Genomic DNA, 23,261 nt, shown 5'->3' on the forward strand with positions numbered 1-23,261 from the left:
AATCAAATTATAATTACCTCTCCAACTACAGTATAGGTTTACTCCCTATTCTTAGGTAAGTATAAATGTTTAAAACACAAATATCTGATTGCTGTTTTTTCGTCTTACGGACAGAATGGAAATTACAAGTAACTGGAAAAACACAGTTGATTTGTCTACAGAAAATTCAAGGAAGAGACTTTGGATACTTCTTTTAATGGAAAAATATCACACAGGGTCAGCAAACAAAGACATACAAATGAGGGATCTGGATTTCACAATGTTTTGGATCCCATTTATAAATGGTATTACTAACAGTATCAACTCTATGCTTTCTTGCAGAGCCCATTTCTCCTTAGAGAGGGATGCTATTGATGAGTAATGTTTTCATCTCTGTTGACACAATTGACATGATGAATACGCACTTTTTTGAACATATATTTTTGCCTTGTTTCAATGGTTTTTTATTAGTCAACTCTTTTAGTTGTATTTCCTTATGCAACAATAATACTTCATTGTAAGAAAGATTAAAAGGAAGCTACAGGGAGTGCATTCTAATGAAAGTACAGTGTGTTAACAGTCCATACATTATAGAAGCCTAGTACAATACAAGATTTTTTAAAAAAACTGGAATCAGATTAATGCTAAACAAGTAATACTTTCTTTTTTGATAGACTGGTAAGGTTTACCTCCCCACCTTAAGCCTGGTTACATGCAGACTCTGGCACACAGACACTCATTTGTTCTAATATTCCTCCTCAGCATCTTCTTCCTCTCCATCGGCAGAATCTCTCCCAACCTCTTCATAATCCTTCTCTAGGGCAGCCAGATCCTCCCGCGCTTCAGAGAATTCCCCTTCCTCCATGCCCTCCCCGACGTACCAATGCACAAAGGCCCGCTTGGCATACATCAGGTCAAATTTGTGGTCCAGACGTGCCCAGGCTTCAGCAATTGCCGTGGTGTTGCTCAGCATGCAGACAGCTCTCTGTACCTTTGCTACATCTCCTCCAGGCACCACTGTGGGGGGCTGGTAGTTGATGCCCACCTTGAACCCAGTTGGGCACCAGTCCACAAACTGGATGGACCTCCTGGTCTTGATGGCAGCAATGGCCGCATTGACGTCCTTAGGTACCACATCGCCCCGGTAGAGGAGGCAGCAGGCCATGTATTTCCCACGGCGAGGGTCGCATTTGACCATCTGGTTGGAAAACTCAAAGCAAGCATTGGTGATTTCCGGCACGGAGAGCTGCTCGTGGTAGGCCTTCTCGGCGGAGATGATGGGAGCGTAGGTGGTCAAGGGGAAATGGATGCGGGGATATGGCACCAGGTTGGTCTGGAATTCTATCAGGTCAACATTCAAGGCACCTTTAAACCTCAGAGAAGCTGTTACAGAGGATACTATTTGCCCAATCAACCGGTTGAGGTTGGTGTAGGTGGGACGCTCAATGTCAAGGTTGCGGTTGCAGATGTCATAGATGGCCTCATTATCCACCATGAAGGAGCAGTCCGAATGCTCTAGTGTGGTGTGGGTGGTCAGGATGGAGTTGTAGGGCTCCACCACGGCAGTGGAGACCTGTGGGGCTGGGTACACCGAGAACTCCAGTTTTGACTTCTTGCTGTATTCTACTGAGAGCCGCTCCATCAGAAGAGAGGTGAAACCTGACCCTGTACCTCCACCAAAGCTGTGGAAGACCAAGAAACCTTGGAGGCCACAGCACTGGTCAGCCTGTGTTGGGAAGAGAAGTTGGGTTATTGGTACTGACTACTGTCATTCCAACAATTGGGTTACTACAGGGGTGGAAATTGTGTGGCTCTCCAGAGGCTGTTGGACCACAACCACCAGCAGCCTTATGCCAGCATAGTCAATGGTGAGGAATTCTGGGAAATGCAGTCCATCATCACCTGGAGGTCAACATGGTTCCCATTCCTGAATTAGTGTTAGTCTTTCCGAAACTATCCTTGGGACTGTTTGTGTAAACATCAGTATTTTGATCATGTACACATGCATGCACAAATTTCTGCACAGAATTTAGAAAAGTTACAGTTTGATGGCTGGGAGAATCCAAGAAGTGAGTTCCACAATGCAAAATTTCCAAGAGTTGCCAACCTAGTCTAAAACCCTCCTACCAGATATTTTTTATTACGGTGGGAGTTAAAAACAAACTAAGAGATTGGATAAACAGGATGGATAATAATCAGGATTTAGAGATAAATAAATCTTCAGATTGGTATTGCTTGCTGAAAACGAATCATGGAAGAGCTCAATATGTACAGACTCTTCCCATTGCATCTTTGAGAAATGAATTTACAGAATTATCTTTTTTTGGATGGAAGACACAGGCATGTTCCAAGAAACTGAAAAGTACAGGCGGAAGAGTCTTGCAATCAAGTCCTGCTCTGGAACTTTATTGAATGCACAGAACCTTTGGGACAGTGCCTATGTGTCCAAATATGCAATTTGTTGTTAAATACCTATACAGGGACTTCAATCGTGACTGTGTTTGCAATATTCAATTACAGTTGACCCCACAGAACACAGAAGAAGATACAACATGCCTTGGGAGCATGTATGCTTAGACCCCTCCACACACTAAGCTATGGCCCTGCACTTGCCATTTTGCGGATCCTGCCCAGGACTGTATCGATTATTTCCTTCCCAATGGTATAATGGCCGCGGGCATAATTGTTGGCAGCATCTTCTTTACCACTGATGAGCTGCTCAGGATGGAAGAGGGAATGATATGGCCCCGTGCGGATCTCATCTGGAAGGACAGAGAAGAGCAGTTGAACCAAAAAGGAAAAATAGCCTCTCTTTTTATCTTAGCGTATGTTACTGCATAAACCCATCCACGTTTAAGCAAAAAACCAAAATCGATATACTTAATCAACATAATTTCATGATTTCCAAGCAGACAATAAGAACAAAATATAAAACAGAATGTAACAGTACAAAGTAAGAATAAAGTAAGAAAAAAGACAAGAAAATAAAGTAAGGAAAAAAACATGCAACCAGATATAAAGAAGAATCTTGACTAGAATCAAAATACATTAATATTTAAATTTCATACAAATGCATCTGAGGAAGTAGACTGAAGTCTAGGAAAGCCCATGCTACCAATTTCTTTCTTTCAGTTGTCTCAAAGGTGCTACAAGATCTCTCCACATACTAAATTTCGTACAATTTAGAATATCTTTTCCAATGCTAATACAATGGATCTAGCCACTCCAAATGAAACATATAAATTTGGGAAACCAAGCCCAAGAAATAATAGGTTAGGAGAAGACTGAGAGGGGGAATGGTTTCTAGTCTTTAAATATCTGAAGGGATGTCATGTAGAGAATGGTGCAAGCTTGTTTTCTGCTGCTCTAGAGACTAGAGCACAAACCAATGGTTCACATTACAAGGAAAAAGATTTTGGGGGGGTTCTCCTCAAAAAACTGGAAAAATCATTTTTTTCAATGGCTTCAAATTTGTACAAGCTTTACATGTCTCCCCGTGTGCTGGGGAGGGATGCAGGTACTGATTCCCTTCTTTCTTTTCTTTCTACATAGCAAAACAATGCTATTTTACTATGGACCTTATCATACGGGAGGCAAAATGCCCAAATCCTATAGGTAAATGGGATTTCAATCCAGGAATATCCCGCAAAAGTGGGATTGTTTTCAGATGATATCGAGCTAATTGAGCATTAACCTGACATTAACCCGTTCAGAAAATGGACAAAACCGGCCACTTTCTGCACAGTTTACTGTCAGGTTAATGCTCAATTAGCCCGACATCATCTGAAAAAAATCTGACTTTTGCGGGATATTCCCAGATTTAAATCCCTGGTCTCCCAGATCTCTGGTCCAAGACTACAACCACTACACCACACTGGTTTTTGCAACAGATTGCTGTTACTCACATTACCAACAACAGTTGGCTAAGGCTTGCCTGTTAAGATTCATTCAAAGGAGGTTTGCCATTGCCGTCCTCTAAGGCAGCAAAAGAGTAACTTGGCCATGTTCATCTAGAGAGTTTCCCTGAGTTGGTATTTGAGCCCTGGCCTCCCAGAGTCCTAGTCCAACACTCAAATCACTACCCCACCTTGGCCTTTGGAACAGATTGCTGTTGCCCACATTACCGATAACAGTTGGTTCCAGATCGATGAACACAGCCCTTGGAACATGCTTCCCAGACGCTGTCTCACAGAAGAAGGTTTCAAAAGAGGAATCCACTTGCTCAGCTTCTGGCAGGATCTTCTGTGCCGCCGGGTTCCCTGGGATGGTTCCATCTGCTTGGATGCCATGCTCTAGGCAGTACAACTCCCAGCAGGCATTCCCAATCTGGACTCCAGCTTGGCCGATGTGGATTGACAGACACTCCCTCTGGAGAGGAACACACAGAGGAGGCAGAAGTTTTATTTCTTTAAAAGGTTAAGGTTTTATGCACACATCCATACACATAAAAATGCAAAGAGCAGCAGCTGCAACAAAAAAGAAGAATATAAGATTAGAAAAAAGAAAACCAAGAGACAAAGGACTTTTCACACTAGTTTGCTGTCCCACCACAATCGTGCCAATTTAAGAATGGAAACATACTGGTTTGACATCATGAATGATCACACTTTCCCCCACAATAGTGCTTTGGCGCTGCTTTGGTGATCCATGGTTGCATGATCTGTTTTCTGCACTGCCAAATGCCACCTTCCAAGAGGAAACGAGACAACAAGCGATTGCCATAGAATCATAGGCGATTATCACACGGAGGCTTACCGTGGCTAAAATGTGGCTAAATCGTTCACAAAGCACACAGGTGTGACAGCCAACTGTGCTTGCCTCCCATGATTTAATCGTCATTGAGGCGACCCACTCCTCTCCCATCATCAACGTGTTGGTGGAGTAGCAATAACGGAAGTTCCCATTGTTGAAAAATGGCTGCTCCATGAACGCTTTGATGATTAAATCACAGGAGGCAAGCACAATTGGCTATCACACTCATGCACTTTGGGAATGATTTAGCAACATTTTAGCCATGGTAAGCCTCCATGTGATAATCAATGGAAGAGACCACAAGGGCCATCCAGTCCAACCCTATTCTGCCATGCAGGAACTCTCAAAGCACCCCTGAGAGATGGCCATCCAGCCTCTGTTTAAAGACCTCCAAGGAGGGAGACTCCACCACCCTCCGAGGGAGAGTCTTCCACTGAAGATTTTCATCTTTTTATTATAGCGTTAGTATACTGGAATTGACAAGAATGATATAAAAGCGATTTCAAAAACATAGTTTTCACACACTGAACGCAGTATAACGCTTCATTAACAATTCAAGAACAGAAAATAGTGCATTTGCTTTCCACATTTCGACTGCCTTTAGTGTTTGCTAAACAACAGGTTTGTCCTTAAAAAAATTACTTAAATAAATAATAATAATGGCCTCTATTTTGAAAAAAACAAAATGTTTATCTACGTTTATTTTTTTCTGGAATTAATTACCTTCAAAAGACATTTTGTTGAGAGCAGTTTAAAAAATGGTTAATCGCTCGCCGCTTACTTAACCCTCCTGTGTGACACAGGAAGCGTTTTGGGGATACCCAGACGGAGCAGTGAAATGTCTTTATATCATCATAAAATCATACTTGCTTTTCAGACATTCTGCAAATGCGCAAACAAATCGCATTCACCAAGCCATTCATGCTTTTAAAGCATGAGTGGCTTATTCCACTAGCACAATGCTTCAACGACATTTCAAGAAAGATAGGAGGATGATGGTGTGGAAATCTTTTCCCCAATTGCGCAAGAATGATGGTATTAATACAATTCCTTAACTCTTTCCCCCCCGTGTGAAAATGTCCACTATCAAACGGCAGAGCCAACCGCTTCCCAAAGTCAGCTGCTGTGTGAATGTGCCCAGAGCAGCTGTCATGAGCAAAGCGTTGGCGGCTGTGATCGCTGCGAGGGAGGGAAGGAGAAAGGGGAGAGGAGCAAAGCCATGTCCACTCACATCACAGGAATGCCTGAGAAGTGGAACTGCAGCAGAAGGCCCTATTGCACAAAGGTGGTGGTCAGACTTGAGTAAATTCAGAACCAATGTGCACCAATCAGTCCAGGTTTTTGAAAACACCAAAGAACTTTATTGAATATACATAGTCTGTAATTCAGCAGCCAGCGTTTAAGCCAAAACTATCCTCCCCCCAACAGCCAAGCAGTACTGTATATTAAAATGCCAGAAATGTAAAACACCCACCTCCACTTCCCACAGCTTAGTCCCCCTTACAAGCTAATACCCCTCCTAAAGTTTTCGGTGCGCTTTTCGGGCTGTGTGGCCATGTTCTAGAAGAGTTTATTCCTGAGGTTTTGCCAGCATCTGTGGGGGGGCTTCTTCAAAGAATACTTCAGTATTATCTGAAGATGCCAGCCACAGATGCTGGTGAAATGTCAAGAATAAACTCTTCTAGAACATGGACAGATAGCCCCAAAAACCCACAAAAAAACTATGGATGCCAGTTGTGAAAGCCTTCGATCCCCTTCTAAAATTTCTCGCCACCACTGTCTCTTTCAGACTCAAGCGTTTCCACCATTGGCCCCCTTCCTACAGTACCAGACACTGACACATCCCACTCCCCACACACATTCCAGTCCTATCATTCCCAAAGCTATCCTGCCAGCTGCACCCATCCATCCTCTCTATGCCAACTAGCTACCCAATATCCCATACTCCGCAGCAACTGTCAATCTACCTACCAGCCCCACTAGCAACCAAGCACGTATTTTATTATGTGAACATCAATGTTCCTCCCTCCATTATTTCACATATTCAGAACCCTGACAGAAACTATGCATTCATGCTTCTGACAGTAGTCATGGAATAGCTGCAAGATCGAGAACCTACTGACGGGGTTTTGCCCATCAATGAAAAGGTGCATTACAGTAACAAATGGAATGCAGGCAACACCAGGACGGACCTGATGTTTCATGATAAGTACTGACTAAGAGGCTTTTATCCTGTTAAAATCCCACTTTTATAGCCTGTGTGATGAAGTCTACAGAAAAGTAGAAAGGTTAAAGAACTATAAAGGAAAAGATAAGAAAATACAAGGATGACTTCTATCTCTTATAAATTTATAAGAGATATTTAAGCTTCTCTCACTCTGACTTTTAACTTTCTTCTACTTTATAGTTTCTTGTGGGTTTTGTGGGTTTTATGGGCTCTGTGGCCATGTTCTAGAAGAGTTTATTCCTGATGCTTTGCCAGCACCTGGGGCTGGCATCTTCAGTGAAACTATGGATGCCGGCCAAAAAAGCCTTCAACTTCACATTTCTGTTATTTGTAATCTCCACAAAGGCCCAACACACACTGTAGATATAATCCAGAGTGAAACCACTTTAACTGTCCAGGCTCAAAGCTAAAGAATTCTGGAAACTAATTTTGTGAGACATTTAGTTTTTTCTATCTGGTGCCACAATAAGCTACAACTCCTAGGATTCCCTAGCACTGAACCAGGGCGGTTAAAGCGGTCTCAAAGTGGATTAATTCTGCAGTGCGTTTTGGACTTCAGTTACAAAACCAGCTGCCATCAGCTCATTTCCATCTCTCCCCCTCCACACCTTAAAGTCTGTCAGGTGTTTTCAATTTTGTAAGAATATTATTAAAGATTCTCTGAAGATGCCAGCCACAGATGCCTCTGAAATGTAAGGAATAAACTCCTCTAGAACACAGTCACATAGCCCCAAAAAACCCACAAAAAACTATGGATGCCGGCCGTGAAAGCCTTCAAATTCACATTATTAGAGATTGTTTCGCTAATCAAAGTACTGAAGTTCATTTGTCCATTTCTGCAAACTCATTCGCATTTAAAAACCATTCTTCTTTAGCTGGCAAAACTGCACTCTTCCATCTTTGAGGATTCAACAGTCTTGCTGTGTTACAGAGACAGACGTTTTAACAATCCCAGTAGCCATACTATCGGGTGGATTTTATGGCTGCACACTCTCCCTCCGCCCCCAGAACGTCCGCAGACTCTGAGTAAGGCATAGCTTTGCAGTTAATACATTTCCTATTCCAAGACTGGTTTGCAGGACAATTGATATTGGGACATTAGCCAGGGTGGGGTACCAGGCGAGCTTCATAATCAACTGCAGGTTTTAAACATGGCCTTCTTATTAGTGCAACACACTATTCAGGGATAGAGAACCTTTTCAGCCAAATTCCAATTTGGGAAGGGTCTCATGGAGGGGTGGGATCTGGATTCCTGCGCTGGGTGTTGCTAAAAGAGTACAATTGCCAAAGTCCAGTATAGCAGCTTTCAGGCACGCATTGCTCAGTTACTGTCAGGAAGATCTTCCTAATGTTTAGAATCTGTTTTACTGTACTTTGAACCAATGCTGGTTCTTCTCTCTCTGGGAGCTGTAGTCCATGAAATTAAGTTTGAATCCTCACTCAGTTTAGTTTGAATTCATCATTCCAGGTCCAGGTCTCTGGAGCAGCTGAAAACAAGCTTGCTCCCTCCTCAACATGACATCCCTTCAAATATTTAAACAGGGCTATCATGTCACCGCTTAACCTTCTCTTTTCCAGGCTAAACATGCCCAGGTTTCATAGGGCATGGTTTCCAAAACTTTCACCATTAGTCACCCTCCTTTGGACATGCTCTAATTTCTGAACATGCTTTCTGAACTGTGGTGCCCAGAAATAGACACAATATTCCAGGTGAGACCTGATCAAATCAGAATAGAGTGGTACTATTACTTCCCTCCATCAAGACACTATACTTCTATCAATGCAGCCTAGAACTTTATTAGCTTTTTTAGCTGCTGTATCACACTATTGACTCATATTCAACTTATGGCCTACTAGGAATCCTAGACGATCCTCTAGGACCCCTCTTTGCTTTTGTATTGTCGGAGAAGGGACATTAAGCAGTGTGTGTGAGAATCATAGAATCATAGAGTTGGAAGAGACCGCAAGGGCCATCCAGTCCAACCCCCTGCCATGCAGGAGAAGACACACATCACAGAAGCACTGCAGCAACAGAGACTCTTGATCTTTCTTTTATCTCTCTTGACCACTACCATTTCCTCACCCAAACCATGCCCACTGACCTCCCAAAACCAGCAGAGAAGCACCACTGAACTTTTACACCAGAAATCACATGCAAAAGAGGCGGTAAAGGAGTCATTTATGGGGGTTTGGAGCAGGGACGTAGCCAGGATTTTAGGAAGGGGGGGTCCAGACTAAGTGCCACCATTATAATGGGGCTTGGGTGCGGTGGCGCAGCAGCACGCACCATTCATTTTTCTAATGGAAGGGGGGGTCCGGACCCCAAGAATCCCCCCTTGGCTACGTCCCTGGTTGGAGGGGGATTTGCTTTTATTAAAAAGAGTCACCTTTAATACAGTCTCCTCTGTGACAACATGGAAGAGTGATGATGTCACGCAAGAGACCCCAACCAAAGGCACCATTGTCCTGGCACTAGTGTCCTTCACTGGCCTTATGTGATAAGCTCCAAAATTGCAAAAAAGACCTACGCTGTGATGTGACGGAGGACTTTGCAATTGGCTGAGCCTCTGCGATGTCAGAGATGTTGCAGCCAGGAGGAAATAATTGCTATTTGGCTGCATTACACAACGGTGAGGGACATAGCTAGCAGCTGAGAAGAAGAGGGAACAGAATCCGGAAGCTGCAATTGGCCCGGACTACCATCACCCCTTATGGATAAAGAAAAATGCCCCATTGATTTCAATGGCAGGCACAATATGATGTTAGGATGTTGAGAAACTGAAGCGTGTTCAAAGAAGGACAACCAAAATGGTGAAAGGTCTGGAAACCATGAAATCCTATGAGAAACAACTTAGGGAGCTGGGGATGTTTAGCCTGGAGAAGAGAAGGTTAAGAGGTGATATGATAGCCTTCTTTAAATACTTGAAGAGATGTCATATTGAGGATTGAGCAAGCTTGTTTTCTGCTGCTCCGGAGACTAGGACCTGAAACAATGGATGCAAGCTCCAGGAAAATAGATTCCACCTCAACATTAGGAAGAACTTCCTGACAGTAAGACCTGTTCAACAGTGGGACACACTCCCTTGAAGTGTGGTGTTTTTAAATAGAGGTTGGATGGCTATCTGTCGGGGTGCTTTGATTGTGAGGTCCTGCATGGCAGAAGGGGGTTAGACTGGATGGCCCTTGTGGTTTCTAGGATTCTATGACAATTGCATGCATGCACCTCCATTGAAAGCAATGGGGCTTGCTAACCACAGATAATTAAATCTGCAGATGGCAAGTCAACAGATATCAAGCGCCTGCTGTATGTTCTCTCTAGGAATCTCTAGGCCCTCCAGTGCAACTCTGCCAGAAGTTGACCATACAGTTGCACTGGAGGACCTAGAAATTACTATAGAAAACACTTTTGCAGGCATTTGTAGGTCCTCCTGCATGATTCTATGGTCAACTTTTGGCAGGGAATAGCCACAGAATTGTACTGGAGGACCTAGAGATTCATAGAGTTGTTCTCTAAGGTATAAAAAAAATCAGTGATTCTTTATTTATGGTTTTTCCACTTTCGCGGGCATCCAGTGCCCCTAATCCAGTACTTCTCAAATAGTGGGGCGGGCCCCCCAGGGGGGGCGCGAGGCTCCGTAAAGGGGGGCACGAGGCTCAGGATACAGTGTTATGCAGAGGTGTACTTAAAACAATTTTATAGACAAATGATACTATTTACAGTCGCGCAGGGGGCGCGAAATGTTTTCTTCTTCCTAGTGGGGGCATGACAGAAAATAATTGAGAAGCACTGCCCTAATCCCAGGGAAAGTGGAGGGCCCAGTGTAATGGCAGGATAATGTTTTCGAATGCTGGTGTGTGGGGAAGGATAACATGGTTGAAATCCAGCGCAGTCCATAAAATGGAGAGAAGACATACTAACTGTGTAGAATCATGGAGTTGGAAGAGACCTCAGGGGCCATCAATTCAAACCCCATTCTGACATGCAGGAAGACACAATCAAAGCTCCCCCAACAGATAGTTGCATTTTAAAAGGTCATTTGTGTCATTTTTCTTAGCAGCATAATATTTCGCTGCTGAGCTCTACAGCGTTCAAAGCAATCCATGCAAACAAGCATTCTGTGGAATGAAAAGCCCCCTTCTCAGTTCACCTGTCCTGAAGTTAATGCTACTCACAGTCACATTCAACAATAGCTCCAGTTCACCTCCTCTTTGAAGGAGAGGTGGAGTGCACCATTGAAAGGCCTTGGTTCAGAGCCCAGAATTACTTCGAGAGATGAGACCCCTCTCAGGAACAGGTGGAAACCCCATTAAATTGCCCGACATATTTGAGATACCACAACCATGACACAAGTGTGCAGCTGAAAAGACGTTTTTGCATCCTAGGGAGAGACGGCTGCAGCAGGCCACAGATTTCTCTTATGTTTGTCAAACCACAACTAGCTTCTTCAACAGACGTAGTAAGCCCTGACTCACAAGTAGGAATGCAACAGCAGCCTATGCAGCATCATTACTGGGGTCATCCAGTTTGGGGCCCCGTCCCTCTGTCCCTCCCCTTCCATGAGAGGCAGCCAGATACTAAGTTTGGAAAAGTTTCAGGTTTTTGGACTACAACTCCCAACACTCCTCATCTGCTTTGCCAGCAGCCAAACCAACTGGGGAGTGGGTTCTGGGCACTGTAGTCCCAAATAGTAAAAATTGCCAATCTATGAGTTGGTTCATAAAGTTCAAGAGGAGAGTAAAATAGTAACAGAGAGCCTTTGTGGCTGAACAGCAGAGTATAAAAACTTTAAACAAACAAACAGCTCTCTTTTACATTACACAATTACTGTTGGCCCTCTGTATCCACGGACGCCTTATATGCAGATTCAACCATCCACGGCTTGAAAATGTTTAAAAAATACACCAATTCCAAAAAGCAAACCTTGAATTTTCCATTTTAAATAAGGGTCAGCATTTTACTATGCCATTGCATTTAATGTATTTAACGGGACTTGAGCACCTATAGATTTAATAGGTTTAATGGGACTTGAGCACCTATGGATTTAATAGGTTTAATGGGACTTGAGCACCCATAGATTTGGGTATCCACAGGGAGCCCTGGAACCAAACTCCAGCAGATACCAAGGGCACCTCTGTATAGCACTGGGGTCTCATTTTAACCCTTCATGGCTTCTTCCCATGGAATCTTAGGATCTGTAGTTTCATGCAATACCTAAGAGCTATCTGTGAGATTGCTTTAGTGCCTCATCGTTGCTGTATGTCTTCATGCTGTATCTGACTTAAGGTGACTGTAAGATGAAGGCTAAGAGAGTGGGTTCCCATGTGTTAGTGGATATCCAAACCTTGGTCTCCAGAGTTATCGTCTAATATTCCAACCACTACACAACATTGGTTCAACAAACTACAAATCCTATAATCCCGTGGTAGTTCAAGTAGAACCAGTGTGCTACAATGGTGGGGTGAGAAAGAGACCTCAGTGGTTTGCTTGTTGCTTAACTTATGCCAAGGCTGGAGACCTGTGATGTTTTGATTAGTAGGAATAATTATTTGTCATTTGTCACTCCTAGCACTAGATTTTCCTGAGCAAAAGTATATTGCTGTGAACCATCCCAGCTTAGAGCACTAACAAAAGCATAGGAGCCCTGTTCTCTTTTGCATTTGTCTACAGCAGTGAAGAGCCAGCATACCGCAGTGGTATGAGTATTGGCTAGAACACGGAACGATGGATTCAAGCTCCAGGAAAAGAGATTCCACCTCAACATTAGGAAGAACTTCTTGACAGTAAAAGCTGTTTGACAGTGGAACACATTCCTTCAAAGTGTGGTGGAGTTTCTTTCTTTGGAGGTCTTTAAGCAGAGGCTGGGTGGCCATGTGTTGGGGGTGCATTGATTGTGTATTCCTGCATGGCAGAATGTGGTTGGACTGGGTGGCTCCTGAGGTCTCTTCCAACTATGATTTTATAAAATGGAGCAACACAGACGTCTGCACTTTTGGTCCCTCTTTGGCAGACGCAGCTATAAAGGCTGTCATGATAAGGGCCTGTGCTTCAAAATCCCCCCTGTGCTATTGTCCAGAGCCTCCTGACACTCAGACCTGGAGGCTGTTCCACGCCTCCCTGTGGCACGCTGCCATGCTTCCCTGCTCTCTTCCCCACTCCACCCATCTCTGAAGGAAAGGAGCTTGAACTGTGGATCTTCTTTCTCACTTCGCCAGAGCCAGTCAGAAGTGGACATTCCTTGTGGCAAACTGAGAATGTCGTTCAGTGCCCAACTGGCGCAACAGTTTGCCAAGTGCAGTGCCACCTGCTCCTTAACAGCGGCATGATTAGCATTTCTGCAGTGGAGCCTCTGAAGAGGAGAGCCAATTTGGAAAAGCCAAAGATTCCCAGCTTGAGACATTCGCCTGGTTCACCCATGCACTTTGCCACCTCTCCAAAAATCCATAGTCACTTTCTGCTCTGCTACCATGAAAGATGGTTTGCCAGAGTTGAAACAAAATGTTGGCTGACTTTCCTATTTTAAATGCAAAACAGTTAAATGGGGTTAACTGATAACAGAGAACAATAGATCTTTGCATCCCAAATTTTGTAGGGATTCAGACCCAAAAACAAAGGAAACGAAAGTGACCCACCAATTTTCCTGGGCCTGCTCAGGAGCAAAATGACAGTGGATCTCAACCAGAGAAAGAAGCACTCTGCACTAGAGAGAAGTACTACTTTCCTCCCTTCACCCCCACTAAGTAATTAAACCCATTAAGTTCATTAACATAAATGCAAACATAGGAAACTGGAAAGTTTCCCAGAAAGATTCAGCCAAGCACTTTCTAGCTGGAAACTGCAACACTGGATTTTTTTTTGAAAAGAATTGTGCAAAAGAAATGCTTTTCTAATTCTTTTAGCATATCAGCCCATGGGATTACAGTAGACAAAGGCAATATGGCAGTTTCCTCCTATATAGGGAAGGAAAAGTGGGGGTGGGCAGTATGCACAAGTACAGTCGATTCCTACCTAACCCTGTTCAAGTGTGAAATAATGTAGAGTAAAGGGCAGGAGAGCAACAAGAGTGAAAGTATGGGGGGAAACAGAAAAAAGAAGTGGATTTTATCAAACATTTATCCCCTGAAAATCCAAGCAGGAAAAATAAAAAAGACTTCAGCTGTCAGAAACCAGATCTGTAACTTTGCAAGATCAGCCAAAGCCACTGGAGAGGAGGGAAATAGATTAATAAAAGGGTGGGAGAGAAAGACCCTCTCCAAAATGTCCTTTTGCACGCTGCAGCCTTGCTTTTACCTTATAAGGAGCAAACACCAGTCCAAAGAACTCAGCCACACTCATCAATAACTTTTCTAGACAAAGTTGATCAGCTCCAAAAAGTTACCAACCAGTTGCTCCCCCAACACCCAGAGGAAATCAATGCCACACACTGACAAGTTAGTATTAAAATTTGCCTCAGAGAAAGTACAATGTTGCAGCCTTACCATCCTGATCCTGTGGGCTTGTTAAGATTCCAGCAAAACAGCTGCTTTCCCTCCTCCCAGCAAATTTATAACCCAGCAAGAACTGACTCCACCTGAAGATGAAGCCCTGGGTTCATTTAAAGCAACAGAAGCACTTTTTCTCCCCCCAAAATGCTAGGAAAGTCTTTGGAATTCTGCCCAAGAACTTTTATCTGCGGAAAAGCTCCGTTGATTTGGAGGTTTGGTGTGAAAGGAAAGCTGAAAGAGAAATCATACGTAGGTTGCATCCACATTGGAAATAACCTGGTTTGGCATCACTTTAATTGCCTTAACTCAAGGCTATGGAATTCTGGGAGTTGGAGTTTGTTGTGGGCCCAGAGCTCCGCTCTGGGCCCACAACAAACTCCAACTCCTGGAATTCCATAGCCTTGAGTTAAGGCAGTTAAAGCAGTGCCAAACCGGGTTATCTCCCCAGTGTGGATGCAGCCCTAGTTCCTTCCAAATGTCTCTTGGAAAAACAAGATAAAGGTGGTGGCCTCTGTGTCTTGCAGAGATTCAACTGGAACAGATTAACCAGTCCTCCAATGTGGCGATAGGGAAACCATCACCTCTCCAGGAGCGACACTGGGCATTTTACATCTTCGGAGCACTTCACACTGAGGCTGCATTCCCACTATGATTTAAAGCGAATTGCTGATTGGGTTATATGGCCATCGTTCCCATTTGAAACCGGTTCCGATCCTACTGTGATTGGTTTCAATCGCAATGAAGTGAGGCAAGTGCAAAAACCCCATTCTTTTCTGATACTAGTTCTTTGGCAGTTCTTTTGAAAAGAACCAATTCTGACGCATGTTCAACAAGTGGGAATGATGGATCTGAATCGCGTCATTCTGGAGGGTATGGACCAATGGCAGAAGGATGTTTACTATCCCTCCTCAGTTTTTGGTAGATCCAGCATCCCCCCCCCCAGTGCTGCCTTTGTACTTGTGATGTGACCTATGGGCACATGGTTTTTAAAATAACATTGATAGAAAATTCTATTAATTGATTTTACAACTACTTGCGATCAGTGAGGCAAGTAGTTGCAAAACCAATCAATCAAATCTTCTATCTTTTTTTTAATTGATTGAAGATTTGATTCATTGGTTTCGCAACTACAGTCACCCCTCCTTTCTCACAGACTTGGGATCCACGTTCTTGAATATGCACGGAGGGGCAACCTCCATTATCGTCAATGGGGTGTGCCCCTTGGTGTGCCCCCCAGTGTGCTTCGGAGGGTGCACACCATTCAAACCTATGGGGCTTGAATACTTGTGAGTCTCCATTTTCACATGAGGTGGGGGGTGTCCGGAGTGGATCCGTGCAAAAACAGAGGGTCAACTGTACGTGCAATTTGGCAATCCAAGGGCAGTTCATAGCGAGGCAAGTAGTTGCAAAACCAATGAATCAAATCTTCTATCATTTTTTAAAATAATATATAGTTCCCAAACTGGGCTGCCTGGGCTACTGCTTATGTCACTGATGATTGACATGCATTTTGATTGACATGCCTTTTGAAGTGGTGCAATCTAGTGGGGATGACAATCATGCCAAAAAAATAAGCGATTACAAGGGGATAATGAAAAGATCCACTTTCATAGTAGGAACAATGGACCTTTTGGACTTGATTCACCATCATGGAGCAAAGGCAAATCATAAACCAGTTTACATTTAAATTGGAATGAGCTCTGAATTTGTTATATGTCTTTAAGTTGACTCCAAATTATGGCAATGCTGTCCTAATGTTTTCTTGGCAGAGGAAGTTTGCCCTTGCCTTCTCTGAGGCCGAGAGAATGGGACTTGCCCAAGATCACCCACTGAGTTTCTATGGTTGTGTAGGGATTCGCACCTTTGTCTCCTGGAGTTTTACTCCAACACTCAGACCAACTATATTATATCGGCACTTCACCACAGGTAGCCAAGCCCAAACGACAACAAGAATCTAGTGCTTCTAACAACTGCAAAGAGGAATAATTTATTTCAACAGATGTAACTTGCACTGTAAACTATTCCTGCTGAAATTCCCTCTTTTGCGCCCGTGGTTCATACCTTTGGATCTTTAGGTATTTCCGCACTTCAATTGTCAGCACTTCCAGCTAGTTTAGCCAAAAGTCCGAGATTTGGGGAGTTGTGGTCAGAAATGTTTGGGGGGAGAGTACAAGTCTAGGAATCACTGTTTTAAACATGTATTAAAGAGTCCTGTCATGCTTTTCATCTGGCCATCCTTCAGATATAATCTCAGTAGTGCAAACAACAGCATCTGAGGAAGTAGACTCAAGTCTATGAAAGCTCATGCAACCAACTTCTCTCTTTCAAAGATAAAGCCATGTTAGTCTGTAGACTCAGTATGTAGAGAGATCTTGCAGCACTTTTGAGACTAACTGAAAGAAAGAAGCTGGCAGCATGAGCTTTTGAACACTAAACTGTACTTCCTCAGAGGCATATGGTGGCCAAAGGTGCTACAAGGTCTCTCTCAGTTAGTCTCAAAGGTGCTACAAGATCCCTTTGCATACTGATCTACAGACTAAGGAGTTTATCACACAGGGACAATTGGAAGTGTAAACAGAGTTTATCCCATGAAAATTGTGCATTCGCACGCATTTGCAATAAAGGTTTTCACACAACGTTGTGATCAAAAGCAATTAAAGCGCTATTAATCCAGGAATAACCAGGCAATGAACAGCAACAAACCATTTACAGGAAAATCCCATGAATTATTTGTTGCTGTTTAATTATCTGGTTATTCCAGGAATAATGACTGCTGTGTGTGAAAATCTTAATCGTGTTTCAATACTAATTGTGTGATTTTCACAGGATAAACCCTGTTTAAACTTCCAATTTTCTTCTGTAGAAGAAATTCATAAGACGGCTAGGTCTTTGAATTCAAACAACCGCACTGCAATACAGTGGACCAGGACTGCTGTCACATTGCAGGATTAATCTTGGGGTTTGTAGTTTGTTGGGACGGCAGAGTTCTCTGACAGAGAAGGCTAAATAGCTCACAAAACTACAAATTCCAGAATTCCCTAGCATTGAGCCATGGCAGTTAAAGCGGCGCATGAATTCTGCTCTCCAAATAGGTTTGATGTCTTGAACAGTCTCCTAAAAGTTTGGGCTAAAAACTAGAGCAGACTTTCATTGCTGTTGGGCATATAAAGCACCAGCTGCCAAAATTGCCACCAAAGTGTCAGAATGGAGTGCAGATTTGTGAGTGCTGGTCCAGTAAATATAAAGAGGAGAAGTAGCTGTTGTTTGAAATGTTTGGGATAAGCATACTCTCAGTGGAGATAGGTGCCAACTTCCGTCCAGCATCAACACCATTGATCTCAAAGTCCAATGATAAAGTCTCAGGTGCCATTAGAAAGAAAAACACCCAGTCATCACACTTCACACCCGTAACATGCCGCTGTTATCTGGCAGACGATGGGCCAGGCTACACTACAGTAAAATACAAGTGGGCCCTAAGTCAGAAACGACTTGAAGGCAAACTATTATTATTATTATTATTATTATTATCATCATCATCATCATCATCATTATTATTATTCCACCTTTTTCTTAGTTTGGACTCAAGGCAGCTTACTATTATTAAAACAAACACACTTGTCCCTCCACTTTGCAGCTTTGATTTTTGCGGATTTGAATAGTCATGGATTTTATTAATACTGTATGTTCTCTCTAGGAATATCTAGGTCTTCCAGTGCAACTCTGTGGTCAACTTTAAGCAAAGGTCGAACTGAAGGACCTAGATATTCCTAGAGAGGACATTCTGCTAGGCATTTGAAGCTCCTTGAGTGCAATTCTGTGGTCAGTGTCTGGCAGATGTAGACCCCAGAGTTGTACTGCAAGATCTGGAGATTCCTGGAGCAGAGTTCTCTCAGTTAAAAACATAGTGTTTTTGTTATTTGTGGTTTTCTCACATTCACAGGGGTCCTGTGCCCCTAACCTTAGAGAATGTGGAGGGATGAGATACAAGATACAAAACGTCTAATTGTGCGTATGGGCTTTCAAGTCGCCATTAATTTTATAGAATTAGTCGGAGGTGCTTTTGCCAGTTCCTTCCTCTGAAGCATAGCTCCAGCACCTGGTATTAGTTGGCAGTCCCCCATCCAAGCACTAACCAGTGCCAGCCCTGCTTAGCTTCCAAGATCAGATGGTGCCTTTAGAATATTTAGGCATTTTTAAAATTGTCATTAAATTTACTAAATTAAAACCAGCTAAAAACACAAATCATTAAAAAAAACCAGAAAAACCAGCCAAATTTTAACACACTTTTGAGAACACACACATACAAGAAAATGGAATTAAATTATTGAGCAATTGTTAAAACAATTATTAAAAATATAAGGCAGAGGCAGTTAGGGTAGTTGTAGATTCAGAATGATTAAATACGAGGTTATTAAAATATTAATTGGGGAACACCTGCCTGAATGCTATGGAATTCTGGGAACTGTAGTTTGTTGGGGAGGTGTTCTGGTGCCCCAACATACTACAGATCCCAGAATTCCATATCATTGCTCTATGGCAATTAAAGTGGTATCAAACCGGATTATTTCTGCAGGGCGGATGCAACCATGGCCTGGTGGTTGTTGTTTTTTTTGGTGATGTAGGATATAAAGTTTTTTAACAACAACAGCAGCAGCTCCATTAAAGTTCACATTTAAACCTGGAGTGGATTCATTGCCCCACTGACATGGATAGGGTTGCCATAACCCGGCTGCAACCGGGTTTTTCCCGGTTTTGGCGGCACCTGCCCGGTCACGGCACGGGTGCAGCCAAAAACCGGGAAAAGCGGGGTTGCAAGGCAACCCTGGGGCCTCGCTGCCCTCCTCCTCCTCCACCGCACATGGCCGCACGGAGGAAAAGGAGGGCAGCGAGGCCTGGGGCGGAGGAGGCTGCAGGGAGGTGGCGCCTCTTGGGTGCAGCCGCGCCAACCTCCCCGCCTCCCTGCAGCCTCCTCACCTCCTTCCTGGTCTCCGCGGGGGCCAAGAAAGAGGCGAAGCCCCAGCCATTGCCGGCGGCCTGCTCGCCTCCTTCCTGGTCCCTGCGGGGGCCAGGAACGTGGCGAGGCCCCGGCAATGGCCGGCGCTCTCCTCGCCTCCTTCCTGGTCTCCGCGGGGGCCAGGAACGAGGCAAGGCCCCAGCAATGGCCGGTGCTCTCCTCGCCTCCTTCCTGGTCTCCGCGGGGGCCAGGAACGAGGCGAGGCCCCGGCCATCGCCAGCGCTCTCGTCGCCTCCTTCCTGGTCCCTGCGGGGGCCAGGAACGAGGCAAGGCCCCAGCAATGGCCGGTGCTCTCCTCGCCTCCTTCCTGGTCCCTGCGGGGGCCAGGAGCGAGGCGACGCCCCGGCAATGGTCAGCAGCCTGCTCGCCTCCTTCCTGGTCTCTGCGGGGGCCAGGAATGAGGCGAGGTCCCGGCCATCGCCGGCGGCCTGCTCGCCTACTTCCTGGTCCCTGCGGGGGCCAGGAACGTGGCGAGGCCCCGGCAATGGCCGGCGCTCTCCTCGCCTCCTTCCTGGTCTCCGCTGGGGCCGGGAACGTGGTGAGGCCCCGGCAATGGCCGGCGCTCTCCTCGCCTCCTTCCTGGTCTCCGCGGTGGCCAGGAACGAGGCGAGGCCCCGGCCATCGCCAGCGCTCTCGTCGCCTCCTTCCTGGTCCCTGCGGGGGCCAGGAACGAGGCAAGGCCCCAGCAATGGCCGGTGCTCTCCTCGCCTCCTTCCTGGTTCCTGCGGGGGCCAGGAACGAGGCAAGGCCCCAGCAATGGCCGGTGCTCTCCTCGCCTCCTTCCTGGTCCCTGCGGGGGCCAGGAGCGAGGCGATGCCCCGGCAATGGTCAGCAGCCTGCTCGCCTCCTTCCTGGTCTCTGCGGGGGCCAGGAATGAGGCGAGGTCCCGGCCATCGCCGGCGGCCTGCTCGCCTACTTCCTGGTCCCTGCGGGGGCCAAGAAGGAGGCGAGGCCCCGATCCTGGCCTCCGATTGCGGCGAGGCCCGGGTCCCAGGCGGGGAGGGAAAGCCTCCTTAAGTGGAGGCTTTCCCTCGCCGCTTGGCTTCCGCTCCCTGCCGCGATCGCGAGGGGAAATGTAGGTCAAAATTTTCAAATGTAGGACACATTTTTGTGTCCTACATTTGAAAATTTTGTCCTACATTTTCCCTGGTTTGGAGGTCTGGCACTATGGCAACCCTAGACATGGATGCCAATGGGTTGAGGTTCAACCAACAAAACACCGCCATTACACCCAGCGGAAAGAAAGAGCTGCCAGAGCCTTTTTAAATATAACAGGCATGTGTGAACAGGTGGCTCACCAGACACAGAGGAGGTTGGGAATGTGGCGAAGGCGTTGGAGAGAGGAGACCGGGTGACGTTTCCAAGTCCTGGGAAGCCAGAGTCCCACTATTTTCTGTACTAGTCAGGCTTCATCTGGAGTCCTGTGTTCCAATCTGGCCATCTCATTTTTGGAAGGATATACACAAACTGGAAGTAACAACGGCCTCATTCCCACTACCTTTTAGGGGGGAAGTAATGCAAATTTAGTATTTTGGAATGTGAGAAATGCAATCTAATTTATTGAACGACGTGAATGTTTAACACAATGAGAATGTAGGCACTTGTGATTCCCCCCCTGTATATTTGTGTCTTGCTGTTGTTGTTTTTTCATTTTTATACATGGTTTTAGAATATCATTAATATAAAGACCAATTCTTGGTAACTTTTCCAAGGCTCTGAACCAAATACGCTTCTTGATGTGACAGTGATATTCCTAGTACATAATTCTCTATACACTCAATATGCTTGACTGGGAATAGAGTGTGGAGAAGTTACTTGTTTGCACTATAATTCCCTTTATGCAATTAACAAATTTAATTAGGAGTAGAGGCTGGAAAAGTTCCTTTTTCTGGAGTACAACTCCATAAGTGCACTTAAACTTGACTAGGGTTGGACCCACACTGCAGAAATAATCCAGTTTGACACCACTTTAACTGCCCTGGCTCAATGCTATAGAATTCTGGGAACTGTAGTTTGTTGTGTCACCACAGTGCAATTAAAAATGTACAAAGGTGTCACTTAAAATATAAGAGTTTTATAAACAGTATTCAAATTTTAATGCATAGCATTTTTAACTTTTTAAAGATTATTTAATTTTTTAAAAATTTTGTATTGTTTTAACTTGGACTGTTTACAGTTTTGTAAGCCGCCTTGAGTCCCTGTACCGGGAGGAAGCGGGATATAAAGAAATAAATGAATGAATGAATAAATAAATAAATAATAGAATTAAAGTAGTAACTTTTCTAGGCTTCACCTGGGTGTAAAGTTCCACTGAATTCAGCCCTGCTTTTTCTAAGTCAACTTTTATGGGATGAAATTATTAATAAGCATGCACATGCCCAAGCGCTTTAATAAAATAGATTCTAATTAGACATGTGTTCAACTAAATATATGGATTATGGCCAATGGCCATGCTGGCTGGGGATTCTGGGAACTATACTTTATTGAACCCTTTCCTGTATTGTTATGTATTATTTATATGTGTTATGCTATTATTTCTTAGATTGTATGCCATGAGCAGGTTTACTTTATCCATTTTATTGTTTGCTTGTACAGCGCTGTGTAAATCTACAGCACTATATAAATAATAATAATAATAATAACAACAATAATAATATAGTCCAAAAACTGAACTTTCCCAAGTTCTGCCACTTATATATAATATATTATTATTATTATTATTATTATTATTATTATTATTGTATTTGTACCCTATTTTTCCCACAAAATTGGGACTCAAAGTGGCTTAAAGTCTAAAGACACAGTACAATTAAAAACTTTCAACAGTGTCGTCTCTAACATTTCTGGGTTTCTCCTGGCTGTAAAATTCCACCGAACTCGGTCTTGCTTGCTTCCAAGTTGACTTTTATAGGATGCAATGAAGAGCGAGCGCGCATAGGCCCAAGCTCTATAATGAAATCAATGCTAATGAGGCATGTGCTCAGCTACTTATATGGCTAGTCAGGGACCTCTGGAGCTTTCTTTAGCATGAGTCAAATCGCCTGGACCAGCCCTAGCTGTTCTTGTCAATTGGAAAGGCATCCGGCCAGAAAATTTCTAAGGATTAAGTTAAAACCATCTGTTTTTAAACTCTGAAAGTCACTATATGGCCGAAGGTGGGGAGAGGATGGGAGGACTAAGCTGCAAAGCGGTCAAAGGGCTCCTAAATTGAAACACAGTTTTCCATCCCAAAAGCTGTTGTTGTTGTTGGGTGCCTTCCAGTCGTTTCCGACTTATGGCGACCCCAAGGCATTTGATTTCTTGGCATATTTCTTCAGAGGAGGTTTGCCATTGCCATCAGAGGTTGAGAGAGTGTGACTTTCCCAAGGTCACCCAGTGGGTTTCAAAATAAAAAAACTTTATTTATATACCACTTTTCTGCAGCAATCAAAGTGGTTCACAGTAGTATCAAATATACATAACATTGAATGAAATTACACAATATATAAAATACAAAATAAATAAAACCATGAATACATATGTAATTGAACAACTTTCTTAAAATCAACTTTCTTTAGAGGTGGTTTGGCTTTGCCTCTGAAGCTGAGAGAGTGTGACTTGCCCAAGGTCTCCCAGTGGGTTTCCATGGCCGAGCCGGGATTCGAACCCTGGTCTCCCAGTGTCCTACTCCAATGCTCAAACCACTACACCATGCTGGCTTTTACAGGTAAGTTCTATTAAACACAAAGAGGGGCTCATTCTTGCATTGATCTCTTTTTTATTTATTTACAGGAGAAATGCTGTCCTACCTTGCTGAACTGTTGTTAA

General features: G+C 44.1%; 1 protein-coding gene across 1 annotated transcript; it reads right to left on the reverse strand.

Annotated features, from left to right (window-relative positions):
- Window positions 1–131: 131 nt before the first annotated feature.
- Window positions 132–14,484, reverse strand: LOC149311586 (tubulin alpha-1A chain-like). Its single transcript, XM_089526650.1, has 4 exons — window positions 14,435–14,484; window positions 4,104–4,347; window positions 2,593–2,741; window positions 132–1,705 (listed from the first exon to the last, which is right to left on the reverse strand). The coding sequence occupies exons 1-4, from the start codon at window positions 14,435–14,437 to the stop codon at window positions 725–727; spliced, it is 1,377 nt and encodes a 458-aa protein (XP_089382776.1). The 5' UTR covers window positions 14,438–14,484; the 3' UTR covers window positions 132–724.
- Between the last annotated feature and the right edge of the window lie 8,777 nt (window positions 14,485–23,261).

Source organism: Sceloporus occidentalis, unplaced genomic scaffold (assembly GCF_023333645.1).
Source record: "Sceloporus occidentalis isolate IW3139 unplaced genomic scaffold, rSceOcc1.0.p SCAF_5, whole genome shotgun sequence".
NCBI classification, from domain to species: Eukaryota; Metazoa; Chordata; class Lepidosauria; order Squamata; family Phrynosomatidae; genus Sceloporus; species Sceloporus occidentalis.

Coding starts and splice junctions, on each gene's coding strand:
- LOC149311586 (XM_089526650.1), bottom strand. Junction 2,742..4,103: donor TCTGGAACCAACTGTTATCG/GTAATGTGGGCA, acceptor CTGTCCTTCCAG/ATGAGATCCGCACGGGGCCA. Junction 1,706..2,592: donor TGGGCAGGATCCGCAAAATG/GCAAGTGCAGGG, acceptor TTCCCAACACAG/GCTGACCAGTGCTGTGGCCT.